The sequence below is a fragment of the Salmo salar genome, chromosome ssa13, assembly GCF_905237065.1.
Source record: "Salmo salar chromosome ssa13, Ssal_v3.1, whole genome shotgun sequence".
Taxonomy (NCBI): Eukaryota; Metazoa; Chordata; class Actinopteri; order Salmoniformes; family Salmonidae; genus Salmo; species Salmo salar.
In genome coordinates, this window is record NC_059454.1 from 28,504,489 (window position 1) to 28,518,686 (window position 14,198).

The 14,198-nt window shown below is 42.5% G+C and overlaps 2 protein-coding genes across 3 annotated transcripts; one reads left to right on the plus strand and one right to left on the minus strand.

Moving 5' to 3' along the window:
- Positions 1–1,795: 1,795 nt before the first annotated feature.
- On the plus strand, positions 1,796–4,540 carry LOC106566811 (60S ribosomal protein L22). The gene is made up of 4 exons (XM_014135229.2): positions 1,796–1,911; positions 2,431–2,544; positions 3,562–3,686; positions 4,349–4,540. The coding sequence occupies exons 1-4, from the start codon at positions 1,900–1,902 to the stop codon at positions 4,491–4,493; spliced, it is 396 nt and encodes a 131-aa protein (XP_013990704.1). The 5' UTR covers positions 1,796–1,899; the 3' UTR covers positions 4,494–4,540.
- Positions 4,541–6,075: 1,535 nt separating this feature from the next.
- On the minus strand, positions 6,076–13,617 carry LOC106566810 (protein RCC2 homolog). Of its 2 annotated transcripts, none has more exons than XM_014135227.2 (11): positions 13,446–13,617; positions 12,080–12,300; positions 11,774–11,867; positions 11,461–11,604; positions 9,945–10,165; positions 9,713–9,827; positions 9,380–9,546; positions 8,122–8,302; positions 7,655–7,833; positions 7,417–7,494; positions 6,076–7,319 (listed from the first exon to the last, which is right to left on the minus strand). In XM_014135227.2, the coding sequence occupies exons 2-11, from the start codon at positions 12,284–12,286 to the stop codon at positions 7,215–7,217; spliced, it is 1,491 nt and encodes a 496-aa protein (XP_013990702.2). In that variant the 5' UTR covers positions 12,287–12,300; positions 13,446–13,617; the 3' UTR covers positions 6,076–7,214. The 2 variants fall into 2 exon arrangements, with proteins under 2 accessions (XP_013990702.2, XP_013990703.2); XM_014135228.2 differs by lacking the exon at positions 13,446–13,617 and adding an exon at positions 13,114–13,330.
- Positions 13,618–14,198: the final 581 nt, after the last annotated feature.

Consider the following 14,198-nt stretch of genomic DNA (forward strand, 5'->3'; position numbering starts at 1 on the left):
ACAGAGCAAAGTACAGAGAGAGATCCTTGATGAAAACCTATTCCAGAGCGCTCAGGACCTCAGACTGGGGCGAAGGTTCACCTTCTACCAAGACAACGACCCTAAGCACACAGCCAGGACAACGCAGTAGTGGCTTCGGGACAAGTCTCTGAATATCCTTGAGTGGCCCAGCCAGAGCCCGGACTTGAACCCGATCGAACATGTCTGGAGAGCCCTGAAAATAGCTGTGCAGCGACGCTACCCATCCAACCTGACAGAGGTTGAGAGGTTCTGCAGAGAAGAATTGGAGAAACTCCCCAAATACAGGTGTGCCAAGCTTGTAGCGTCATACCCAAGAAGCCTCGAGGATGTAATCGCTGCCAAAGGTGCTTCAACAAAGTACTGAGTAAAGGGTCTGAATACTTATGTAAATGTGATATTTCCGGGTTTTTTATTTAATTATTTGCAAAAATTTCTGAAAAACTGTTTTTGCTTTGTCATTATGTGTAGATTGATGAGGAGGGAAAAAACGATTTAATCCATTTTAGAATAAGGCTGTAATGTAACAAAATTAGGAAAAAGTCAAGGTGTCTGAACTTTCCGAATGAACTGTATAGTGTATATGTGATTGTATACAAATGTAAGCAAGGTTCGAAATGATTATGTTTCAGTCAAATATAGTATTTTTTGGGGGGGTTTTGTTTTTCTGTTAGATGTGAGATAGATATGAAGTTGGTGTTTTATATACTGCATGTGTCCATTCTGTTTTCTGCCCAGCTTCATGATCTGACGCAGCTAAAGGAAGAGAACAGATACCCGACCACCATCAGCAGGCAAATCGGCCCCTACATCCGATCCGTCGCCAAGGTGAAGGAACGCCTTGAACCCAGGTACTGGAACCAAGCTACTGTACATGTCACAAACTACAACATTATTTTGACTAACAAGTTACTCTGGCAAATGTACAATTTGAAATGTTTGTTTCTATCATGGTGACCGTGCAAGACATGGTGTTCCATGGAGTATTCTCTATTCATTGTTCCCACAGACTGAAAGAGCCTAAGCCTTTTTGAAATCAGACAACGTGGTTCGATTCATGAGCAGTGTATCTATAAAATGGTGTAAAATAGTCCTATGTTTGAGAAATAGAAATAGAAATTATTCGATTTGTGGTTTTAAATATGGCGCTCTGATTTTTCACTAAACTCGGGCCCGGTTACGGGATTGTTGTCGCAAGAGGTTTTAAGGGGAGCTAGAGGATTGACTAGACTTGTCTCACACTTAGTAAGTGTAGCTGTAATCTCCAATGTAGCCTCTCACCCTCTCACTCTTACAAATGATAACCTCCAATGAATACTTGTACAGGCTGTCGACAATTATATCAGTTCAGACATGGTTAGACTGTCACAGGCATAGTCGTCAGCAAGTTGAAGTTGGATAACATTGTAAATAATGCATGCAAGAGCATTGTAAATAGAATGCTCACAGTACAACCCTTCAACTAGAGCATAAACACTAGGCAACTCATAGAAAACAGAGCACGTAGCCTATATGACAGAGCTTTTAATATCCATGTCAGTGAGTTAGTTATGTCATGTTAAGCTTCATGTGATTTATGCAAAATAAACTCATATGCATCCTGGAAATACCACCACAATCTCATCTAAACTAGTTTGCACTGACATTAACATATCCATATCCACAGTACTGCAAAATGACAACACCGTTGTTTCTAACACGTTTGTACTTGTTATCCTTCTAAATATATGGAATTTCAATAAGATATATAAACAATAATGTTAAACCTTTTAATCGAACTCTGATGCCGTGATTGTATCGACTAGATCTGCGATTGATTCATCAGGCTAAAATGTAACGCACGCGCAAACCCAGCTCTTCCTTTCTGCTAAATTCTTCGCCATGGCTCTTGTGGTCGGTATAATCGCGTGTGGAAAATTGTTGAAATATATACATTTTTCACACTTAAAACGGCTGTACATTATTTGTATAAATCGGGGCATATTTGGGAGGGCTTATGTAATCGTTAATCATGCTAAACAAGGCACTGAATTGGGTTTTGTTATTCACGAGGCCCGCTAAATTAGCAAGTTATTTTTTTGCTAGTTTAGCTAACGTTAGCTAGCCAGATCCACCACGTTGTAGCTACACAAAACTAGCTTAACATTTTTCTGTTCGTTTTGTGGTCAGCAGTAGTTTGATTAGTTAAATAACAAAAATATTGGTCTTTACTTATTAAGGAGCCAACTGACTAAAGTATCCTTTGAATTGGGGATTAGCTAAGACATAGTTGATGTCTGTGGTTGTAGCGCGTATGGTGGTGAACTAACGTTAGATAACGTTAACTGTTAGATTCTAGGCAGCTAACTAAACGGAACAGCTACAATGGTAGTGACTGTCATATTTTTAATTGGCTGTCAATCTTATCTGCAGAAGAAGCAGAGCACCAAGGGGTCCAAGGGTGGCAAGAAGAAGAAGCAGGTCTTGAAGTTCACTCTGGACTGCACCCACCCTGTTGAAGATGGCATCATGGATGCTGCCAACTTTGTAAGTAGTTTTGCAGTTACACTGACAGGTTTTATACCTGTGCCTGGTTGCAAGGAAAATAAAATATTTTAGTTGCACAAACGCCCTTATTCGAAACCACCTTTAGCCACAATCCTGAATTGTTTCTGCCCTTCCTCAGTGGTCACTTGGTTTAGTATAAACTGAAGGATGGAAGGAGTTTATGAAATGACAGTTCATGGGATCGACATGCTGAACAGAATCGTCCAATGCAGCTGTTTTTTTCTCTCAATATCAAATCATTTCTGGGTAACAATTATGTACCGTACTGTGATTGTTTTCTCTTAAAATGATAAAGAAACATAGCTTCTTAGCATTGAGCAATTTCTCAATCAAGAATTTTGGTAGGGATATGGGAGTGGTCTTAAGTGGGGAGGAGGACACTGAAAATGTGCTGTTATTGGTAGGTTTGGAACTTCTTATTGGTCTAACTAATTTACTGTCTAGTGATGTCACCAGGAAGGACAAACCACCATCCCACCAAAACAGGCTTAAATTTCAGGCTGTCTTTTCAAACAACTCTTACACTAAAAGGGTTTTTATCATCTTCACAATTTCACAGCATTATTCCAACCTCATCGTGTGGAAATGTATATAAAACTGGGGCTTTAAATCTCAAGTGGGGTTTACACTAGCTAGCGACCTGCACAACAACACACACAACTCAAAGCCAACTGTGTTTGCTGACAGAGCAAGAGACTAGTCGGTCACTCCATGAGCGACAGTTAACTTTAGATCCAAGTGAAGATGTGATGTCACTGATGTGCTCCAGCCAACAGGCTAGTTTCACATCCACTCCAGATGTTGTTTTTGTCGCACTGCTTTGCTTTATCTTGGCCAGGTCGCAGTTGTAAAGGAGAATTTGTTCTCAACTAGTCTACCTGGTTAAATAAAGGTGAAATAAAAATACATTAAAAAAAAAGTAATGTTGGGCAACGGTCAATCTTTTGTTGGAAATTTAGAAGTATATGCTTACACAGTATGTTTTAATGGTTAAAGGAGCAGTTCCTCCAGGAGCGCATCAAGGTGAATGGGAAAGCTGGCAACCTGGGTGGTGGTGTGGTGTCTATTGAGAGGAGTAAGAGCAAGATCACAGTTTCCTCTGAGGTCCCCTTCTCCAAAAGGTATGGTAACTGCACTGGCAACTCAGGACTGTAGTAATCAAATTGCAATGCAGACATTTGTGTATTTGTTATTGGGGGGAAGAAGAAAAAAAAGATTTATCAAATGTCTTTCACCCAATACATTGTTTACATGTTCAAGCTATTAAAACTTTGGTAAATGCTTAAGTCCTCACAAAATAATTGCTCTTATGAATAATTTACTTACACTTTTTCACTGCTTATGATAAGAGGCCCCTTGTTTTTATAGCCTTTATCTGTAATATTTTTGTTTAGGTTGCTGGTGTTGATGATGCCAATATTGACTTTTGGCTATGTAGAATTCAACTTAATAATTCCCACTTAACCAACTCCCGAATGCTTTATGGCTTATCTCCTGCATCTGTCATGCACCAGTAACATTATGTGCATTAATATACACTGGCTGTGAACTGAATTCTCCCTCAGACTTCCTTGTTGAGTTCACCTGCCCATGAATACGCTAACCGCACGTGACTGCGCTACAGTATCATTCTTCAACCTTTGTGCTGTGTTTTTGTGATTCATTAAGTTGAGGTGTATAGCAAAAAAAAACATTAGCTTTACTAGGTTGTTTTGTATGTGTATTGCTTTGGGGAAAACATTGAAAGCCCAACCTCACACATCTGAATGCCATCTGTCTGCAGATATCTGAAATATCTGACCAAGAAGTACTTGAAGAAAAACAATCTTCGCGACTGGCTGCGTGTTGTGGCCAACACCAAGGAGAGCTACGAGCTGCGCTACTTCCAGATCAACCAGGATGAGGAGGAGGAGGAAGATGAGGATTAAACCTCCTGTCTGCTGGATTTTGTACATTTAATAAATTCTTAGAGTACTTCTTTTGTACTTCCTTTTTCTCTATGGTGATAAGACAACGGGAATGTTCACTAGGAACCAACAAAAGCAAATGGTCCAAAACAGGGAGGGATCTAGCTGAATCTGTCCAGCAAGAAACTCATTTTGCAGTGTACACTACTGAATACACCCTATCTGGGTGCCGATCAGTCAACCTAGTGTTGTGACAATGCGGTACATGAGATCAGGGATGGGCAACTGGCAGCCCTTTTTTGAAGGCTCAATTTAAAATAAAATTGAAATTTAGTCAGGGTCTCGTATTATTGCAAGTTAGAACAGACAAGGTGCAATTTCAATTTAGTTGTGCATCAGCAGTTTTTCTGCTTATATCAGTCACTCAATTAGCCCATGTTTTTTTATTGGTAAATTAGTCTAGCGGCCATCTAAATTTAGTAATCATGGTTGAATTACCGGCCTGGGGGGGCCCATTGATTTTGTTAGTCTCAGATATATTAAAAATGGCAACCATTTCTCCAACCTATGGTAAGATTGCAGGAAATTAGTGGTAAAACAGCTAATTTTCCTCCCTGGACGATGGCAAAATGAGTAGAATTGAAACATTTTCTCTACACCCCATAGCAAAATGTGTAGAATTGCACAATGTCCTCCGCTGTCAAGGGGAGCTGCTAAAATGTTTAGTTTGCAATGTGGGCACACAGACCAGGCAAATGCAGCCCACACCCAAGTTGCCCAACCCTGCACTAGATGAAGCTAGCCATAAATAAAAATCCAGAAGACAATAGTTAACCTACTGCTATGTTAATCCAGCATAACCAAATAAATGCCAACAGTGTTTTAATAGGGAGTTAGGGCCACCATGAGCCAGAATGGCTTCAAAGCACCTTGGCATAGATTCTACAAGTGTCTGGAACTATATTGGCGGGATGCGACACCATTCTTCCGTTTGGTGGAGGTGGAAAACGCTAAGGCACTTATAGAATCTCCCTAAAGTGTTGATCTGTTGACTGATACAGCCATGGCATATGGTTTACATCGATTTCATGCTCATCAAACCATTCAGTGACCACTTGTGGCTTGTGGATGGGAGCATAGCAATCGTAGACAAAATAATGGTCTGCCCAGCATTTTTATACATGACACCAAGCATGATGGGATGTTAATTGCTTAATTAACACAGGAACCACACCCGCATTTAGTAAACTTTATTTAGTACCCTCATTTACTCAAGTTTCCATTATTTCGGTAGTTACCTGTACATCATGAATCTTAAGTCTTAGTCAACTCGGAACCTGTGTAAGGTGTGATATGTTCATTAATAAATGTGCTGATGGAAGACAAGGCCTGGTAAGATGAATTAGAAGTGTGGCACCAAATAAAGTAGTGGACATCAGTATGTTCAAAACTGGCCCACCTACTAGCAACTGCAAAATACAGTGGCTGATTGGTTATCAAATGTAGTGATGACAAGATTTACTGAGACTAGCAATAGCTAGCATTCCCTGCCCACTTGAAGTGGTGGGGGTAGGAGGCAAGAAAACAGACTAAAGAAAAATCACCCAATTTACATAAACCTTTATTACCATTTCCATGAAAAAGTTTCAAAATTTTGAACGGGATGAGGGTCTTCTGACCCAGACAAAAACACCACGGAAACAATTTGTTGCAATACAGGTAGACTAACAAATGAAAAGAAAACCCATCTTGATTTAAAACCAGGATATCCACTCATTGCACACACACTTTGTTGACCATCTGCACTAAAACAAACAGGCGTAAGACTCAAGTCCTCACAATCCACATTTCTGCTGGTTTTCATTGCCAAGAGTGCACAGTGACCACACCTAGTTTCCCAGGCAAAAAAAAAAAAGTCACTGAAAAAAAAGGCAAGAATGACAACAAGCAGACACTGGCCTTTGAGGGACAGTTACGCATCCTCAACATTTAGTCATACAAATGAAGAGACATAAAACCAAGGAATGTAACAGAAGTCAATGGCTGGAGAGCATCGACTTGGTGGCACATCTCAGATCCTGATTATGCTCTGACAGTGCACACCGATCAACCAGACAAACAGTAACACTGCCATGGACTTCAAGAACAAAGTTTAAACTACATTTTGCTATTGGTCTTTGGGAACAAATAACAAATGCATTCATTCCATACCCCGAAAGACTGTTTCAAAAGGCACAGATATGGAGTGTTGGTCTTGAATTGATCCCTCACTTGGAAATTAAAACCAGCCCAAAGAGGACTTTGATGTAGCACCCATTATTGTGAGGGAGACGAGGGCATTGATCAGTTCACAACTGAAGAATAAAAAGAGACAACATGAAAATAGAGAATGCTTCAGTGGACTTGCATGGGGAATGCAGGAGGAGTATGAGTAGAACTCCAAGTGGAAGAATGTGTTTGGAGATGAGTGGTAGAGATCCTCTCTCCAGCTGTAGATGTCTGACGAGTGTTGTGAGGACAGGGCAAATTCTGTCCAGAGTGGATTTGTTTCAGTTTTTGCAGCGCATTCTCTCTGAATTAACCTCAGAATCTATGTAGGCCCGACTTGTTTTTCAAGGCGTATGCATACATACATACTCGTGAGAGCCCACCCTCCCATCATGACTTACAGTTGACCTAGAGGGCCTCTCAAGTGAAAGCAAAAAAACAAAAAACAGTGAGAGGTGGCTGGAGGATACCATATTAGAGTGTGCGTGGGTTGTACTCTGGCAGCTTCTTGAGCTTCTCTTGTTCCTGTGGAGTGTCCTGTCTGGCGATGACCAGGGAGTGTGCATATCCCATCACCACCTGCAACGACACCACAGTGAGAATGGGCCCAAACTAGTGAACACACAAATGCAGTTCCCATCTACAGAATGCATCATTGTGTTTATTCAGTCCGTACCTGTTCAGCATAAACTCCATCCAGGCTCTTAACCTCCTGAGCAGTAGTGGAGGACTTGGCCTTGTTGTCACCGTAACCCTGTAACAAACATCATAATGGGTGGAGAACCTGGAACACGTGCGCCAATTCAGCAGTCTTTTATGAGCACACCAGCACCTTGGTATGTTTCTATAATGGTGTATAGCACCTTGGGTGTGAGAAATGTGCTTTATACATACAGTTAAATATCATGTCTTACCAGCTCCCCAAAGGTAGGGGAGGGTCCCCAACTGATGGTGCTGTCGTCTGCAGCGATAACAATACTGCTTTTCCCGCAGGCCAGACTGCGGACCTTCCAGCCACACAGGTCCTGCACGGCCTTGGGGTACATGGTAGACTCCCGCGAGGTATTTGTGACCCCCCAGAAAAACAGCCCCCCTGCACACGAAAGGTTAATAGCGTAGCTTCCTTATTAAAAACACCAGCATCCTGGTCAAGAGTTTCCAAATCGCGTAATGGCTAAGGCGTTAGACTGACAGATGCTAGGTTCAAATCCTAGGTTCAAATCCTGGTTGGTGTACCCTTTGAAATCACTACAATATACATCAGGTACTTAGGGAAGTAACAGTATTATGGGTATAGTGGTATTATATTGAGAATAGGGGTAAAAATAATTAATCTATTCATTGCTCAACATTCAAAGGAGTTAAGCATTGTGTCCCATACCCATTTCATTGACAGCGAAGGAGCACTGGTAGCCAGTGTAGATTTGGGATGCCCCGCGCCCGGGGAAGTCAAAGAGCTTCACCAGTCTGGGCACCATCTCGTCCTTCTGCTCTGTGTGACCCAGCCGCCCATAGCCACCAAAGCCCCAGGAAAACACCCGCTTCTGGGAATCCAATATCAGCTGGACACAAAGTTTACACACTGACCCAGTTAGCCTCGTGCAAACAAAACGTGGTAGAAAAAAAAAAAAAAAGTATTTGTGAATTAACTACAGCCATTGAAAGTGAAAACACATTGAGTAGACTATCGCTTTCAATGCAGGCTGGTACCAAATGTTCAGACCAGCTCAGCTCCTTTTTGGACCCAGATTTAAGGATCAGAATGCAAAGGTCTCCATGTACAGGTTCATTAAATATGAAGGGAACGCTCTACATTCAGCAATTATGCAAAAGCTGAGAGTAGGCTCAGTTGGTAGAGCATGGCACTTGCAAGATCAGGGTTGTGGGTTCCATTCTCACAGGGGACCAGTAAGAAAATGGATGCACTCACTACTATAAGTCGCTATGGATAAGAGCATCTGCTAAATGACAAATGTAAATGGTAGGGGGTGACAACTAATGTAAATCAACATTTTGGTTAAACGCACATTTCTGTCTGATGGGGATAATTGTGGCAGTAGGGATCAAAGCCTGTATTCATAAAGTGTCTCAAAGTAGGAGTGCTGATCTAGAACCATGGTCCTCCCTGTACATGTAACCTTATTCATTCTAATCCTAAAGGCCAAACTTTTTTTCCACTGTACCCAATTGTCCCATCGCTGCAACTACCCCCCTACGGACTCGGGAGATGCGAAGGTCGAGAGCCATGAGTCCTCCGAAACACGACCATGCCAAGCCGCTCTGCTTCTTGACACACTGCTCGCTTAACCAGGAAGCCAGCTGCACCAATGTGTCGGAGGAAACACAGTCCAGCTGGTGACCGAAGTCAGCTTGCAGGCACCCAGCCCGCAACAAGGAGTCGCTATAGCACAATGGGAGAAAAATTCCAGCTGGCCACCCCCCCCACCAACCAACCCGGACGACACTGAGCCAAACGTGTCTCCTGGTCACGGCCGGCTGTGACACAGCCTGTGATCGAACCCGGATCTGTAGTGATGCTTAAAGCACTGCAATGCCTTAGACTGCTGCACCACTCGGGAGGCCCTCAGCATTTCTTCTCTAAGACAATGAATACAGGACCTGGTCTTTTCTCTCCTCACCGTGTGATTGCCTCCGCAGGCGACATCTCGGACCACCACGTTGGGTACGGGCGTCACCTGGCCATCCTTACTCTTCTCGATGAAGATGGTCACGCGACGTGCAATGGTCTCACAGTCAAACTCAATGCGCTGGGCACGGGCAATGAACTTTCCATCAGAGTTGTGTCCTGTGACCCAAAACAAAAGGTAAAAATTAGTGCTACGTCAGTGTTTGATTTGGAAGAAATTTTGACTGGGTCACTGTGCTGCCATTTTCCTCCTCAAAGAGCAACTTTGGTGAAAAAAAATGTTTTTGTATATCTGCCCAGTACTACTAGTTAGTTAAAACCATACCTAGCTGGCCATACTCTGGGCATCCGAACGAGTAAAGGTTCCCTTTGCAGTCCACCACCATGCTGAACTCTGCCCCACACGCCACCTTGACCAAGGGCTGCCCGTTGTACTGGATCTGAGAGGGGCAAGGAGAAGCTTCAATAAGCACAGGCTCATTAAGTGGTCATATTAGACCTATAATAAAGCAGCAACAATAATGAGGCAGATGAATAGGGAGGTTTATGTTGCTTACCAGGGCTGGACTGAGGACTGCATCAGTTTGGTTGCCCTGGCCCAGCTGACCCAGTTTGTTCTCGCCAAACGAGTAGGCTGTGCCACCCTCAGTCAATGCCAGGGTGTGGTGGCGTCCACAGGCTGCAGCCACCACCACCTCATCTGCGAGGGCCTCAATCAGCTTTGGGGCCTCCAGGCGCTTAGTGTCCCCGTGACCCAGCTGACCCTTTTCATTTCGACCTAACAGAGGCAGGAGGTCAACATGCACCCTTCCTCCTGGACTCAAACCAGCTAGAATGATTACATCTGAGATACAGTGCATTCAGACCCTTTGACTTCTTCCACATTTACAGCCTTATTCTAACATGGACTACATTACATCTTTACACAATACTCCACAATGACAAAGCGAAAACAGGACTAGAAATGTTTGCAAATGTATTAAAAATAAAACAGAAATACCTATTTACACAAGTATTCAGACCCTTTACTTTGAGAGTTGAAATTGAGCTCAGGTGTATCCTGTTTCCATTGATCATCCTTGAGACATTTCTACAACATGATTGTGGTCCACCTGTGGTAAATTCAATTGATTGGACATGATTTGAAAAGACACACCTGTCTATATAAGGTCCCACAGTTGACAGTGCACATCAGAATAAAAACCAAGCCATTAGGTTGAAGGAATTGTCTGTAGAGCTGCGAGACAGCAATGTGTCAAGATACAGATCTGAGGAAGGGTACCAAAACATTTCTTCAGCATTGAAGGTCCCCAAGAACACAGTGGCCTCAATCATTCTTAATTAAAAATAAGTTTGGAACCACCAAGACTCTTCCTAGAGCTGGCCGCCCAGCCAAACTGAACAATCGAGGGAGAAGGGTCTTAGTCAGGGAGATGACCAAGAACCCGATGGTCACTGACAGAGCTCCGGAGTTCCTCTGTGGAGATGGGAGAACCTTCCAGAAGGACAACCATCTCTGCATCAGTCAACCAATCTGGCCTTTATGGTAAAGTGGCCAGACGGAAGCCACTACTCAGTAAAAAGGCCCATGACAGCCCGCTTGGAGTTTGCCAAAAGGCACCTAAAGACTCAGACCATGAGACCAAGACAATGCAGGAGTGGCTCAGCCAGAGCCCGGACTTGAACCCGATCGAACATCTCTGGAGAGACCTGAAAATAGCTGTGCAGCGACACTCCCCATCCAACCTGACAGAGCTTGAAAGGATCTGCAGAGAATGGGAGAAACTCCCCAAATACATATGTGCCAGGCTTATAGCCCGTAATCGCTGCCAAAGGTCCTTCAACAAAGTACAGAGTAAAGGGTCTGAATACATATGCAAATGTAATCTTTTTATTTGTAATAAATTTAAACAATTCTAAACACATTTTTGCTTTGCCATTATTGTGTGTAGGTTGAAAAACAATTAACCATTTTATAAAAGGCTGTAACAAAATGTGAAAAGTCAAGGGGTCTGAATACTTTCCCAAAGCACTGTATATAAACCACAATCTATTACAGTACAGCATTCCTACCCCAGCTCCAGAGCTTGCCCTCTGTGGTGATGAGGAGGCTGTGGGCAGCACAGGGCCCAGACACCACACTGCTGACCTGCACGTCATTCAGGCAGCCGTAACGGTGAGGACCCCACAGGTTCTGGCCTAGGTTCCTGAAGGCCGCTGCGAGACCACACACACACGAAACTGACTTCAATACTGCAGTCAATTAGGATGGTTGCTTTAACAAAAACTTCTAAAGTAGGTAGCACCAGTGCTATTGAGGGACAGCTTTGAGTCTGGAGCCGTGCATTACGCAATGTTTTCATTACAGGACTTGGCAGGGTTATACCTTGTGCTTTTGGAACCTCTTTCCTTCCAATGAGATCCCAGTTGGTAGCTCCGAAAATGAGCAGTTGACCTTTGACTTTAGGTAAGTCAAGTTTCTACGAAAAAGACAGGCAGATCAGTGTTTTAGATCAGTGGCTCTTTTAGATCAGTGGCTCTTTTTTTTCCTAATATACCCTGCATAAGCACTCTTATTCATTTGACTAATAACATATCTAGTCATGTTAACCACAATTCTATAGTCACGTCACAAACCCCTCTTTTGGTGATCTGAACAATTTGATTTTAACACACAGGTCAGGACACTTACTATTTTTTCTTTGATGTCGTCAGGCACAGTGACTGGTTGAAGGCCTGACTTTGCAGCAGGCTTGCCAGGTTTTTTTGTGTTCTCCTGCTCTTCAAAATCATCAAATTCATCATCACTGCTGAACTCCCTTTCCTTCTTTTTGCCTCCTGCCCTCTTCCTCTTGATCCCACCATTTCCAGAGACTTCAGTTACCTTCTTGCGTGGCATGTTTGTAAAGGTATCTAGGGGGGAAAGTGTGCGGGAAAACCAAAAACAGACATGCATTGTGATATCAATGGGGTGGCAGGTAGCCTAGTGGTTAAAGCATTGGGCCAGTAACCGAAAGTTTGCAAGATCGAATCCCCGAGCTGACAAGGTACAAATCTGTCGTTCTGCCCCTGAACAAGGCAGTTAACCCACCGTTCCTAGGCAGTCATTGAAAATAAGTGTTAACCGACTTTCCTAGTTAAATATAAAAAATAAAAAAATCAATACCGAAACCAAACTTTCTACGCCGAACTGATAACATAGCAATTTGCAATGCGTTTGAACTTGAGGAAGACATGTAAACAAACAGTCAAAGAAAACTAAGCATAAATGGCTTGTCAATGAAACGTAAACTAAGTTCAAGTATACAAGTCAAAGCCACCTATGCTAGCAAAGATTAGCCATAGCGGCTAGCGGGTTAGCTAGCATTCTTGTCCGCATTTCTTTGTTGTCTACGTGCTAGCATAATCAGTGGCTACTAGATAGTTACTCCACAAAAAAAAAATGGCCTGTTAGCAAACATACAATTAGCTAACGTCAGTTAGCTACGGGAAATGACGAATAGCCACACAATGAAGGTTTACTGGACTTTGTTAAATAAATTAGCTAACTAAATTAGTTAGCCAACTGTGCTAGCTAAGTAGCTAGCTAGCGTAATCTAGCAATCGATTTCTAAACAAAGACAAACATTGGGTAACATTAGCAAACTAGTTACAATACACCCGATTAAAATACTTTATTTCCCCCCAACTGTAAAAGTTGAAGGTGAGAAGAAAATTTAGCTAAACCTTTTGGCTTCAGATAATCTTCCTTCTACCGTTAATTCGGTGACAAACGTTACTGTAATTAACAAGCTTGCAGAGGGATTTCCTAATTCTGCGGCTGTCGTGCATCTGTCCGTCTTCCACGGTTTCTTTATTGATTTTAAACAATAGAATATGCAGTCTCCGACTCTATGAAACCACGTGGGTACTGCCTTACATTGGTTAAATTAGCTAGTTAGTCGGATAATGCAAAAAGCCATAACTTGTGAAATACTTACAACTTCCCCTTTTGTATATTAGCTGCTGCATGTGATTAAAGTTGTAAAATATAGCTAGCTATATGTTTCAATGCTTACCTGGGATTCGTTGTGGATGTCTGGCCTATAGGTCTTTTTGATTGATGGTCTTTTATCGTTATGAGTCCTCCCTCCTTTTCGTCTGTCTTCTTTGTTAAAATGTAAATATGTGCGGAGACGTGACATACCGGCCGGTACTACAAAACACATGGGACTTAGAAAATGTAAAGAAAACTACAACCCATTAAGCTACAAAAGCATTATGTCGCCCTCTTGTGGTGGGGGTGTGAATACCATTCATGAGGGTAACATGTTTTACAAATGCAAATTGTATATATATATTTTTATTTTATTTATTTTATTTTAAATGTAATCTTTATTTAACTAGGCAAGTCAGTGCCAGGCCCAACACATTCTTATTTATAATGACGACCTACCCCGGGAAAACACAGACGACGCTGGGCCAATTGTGGACTGCCCTATGGGACTCCCAATCACGGCCGGATGTGATACAGCCTGGATGCGAACCAGGGACTGTAGTGACGCCTCTTACCCTGAGATAGTGCCTTAGACCGCTTCGCCACTCGGGAGCCCTCTATATAAGATAGAGCCACAGATAAAAGGGGACTTAGTTAAAACAATTCTTTGCCAGAGCTAATTGCTCAATGTCAGTGAATTACATACTTTTTAACTGTTCATTTCAACAGCCTGACCCTGCCACTTTGTTTGGTAAATTTAGGGATGGGGTTTGGGAAATGTAACCACTGAAATTCAGAAGGACTGAAAGTCCATGAGCTGGCATGATCTTTTGAA

Coding starts and splice junctions, on each gene's coding strand:
- LOC106566811 (XM_014135229.2), top strand. Junction 2,545..3,561: donor TCATGGATGCTGCCAACTTT/GTAAGTAGTTTT, acceptor TAATGGTTAAAG/GAGCAGTTCCTCCAGGAGCG. Junction 3,687..4,348: donor GAGGTCCCCTTCTCCAAAAG/GTATGGTAACTG, acceptor ATCTGTCTGCAG/ATATCTGAAATATCTGACCA.
- LOC106566810 (XM_014135227.2), bottom strand. CDS start 12,286: ATGCCACGCAAGAAGGTAACTGAAGTCTCTGGAAATGGTGGGATCAAG. Junction 10,166..11,460: donor GGGCAAGCTCTGGAGCTGGG/GTAGGAATGCTG, acceptor TGCCTCTGTTAG/GTCGAAATGAAAAGGGTCAG. Junction 8,303..9,379: donor CCTGCGGAGGCAATCACACG/GTGAGGAGAGAA, acceptor CTTTGTGTCCAG/CTGATATTGGATTCCCAGAA.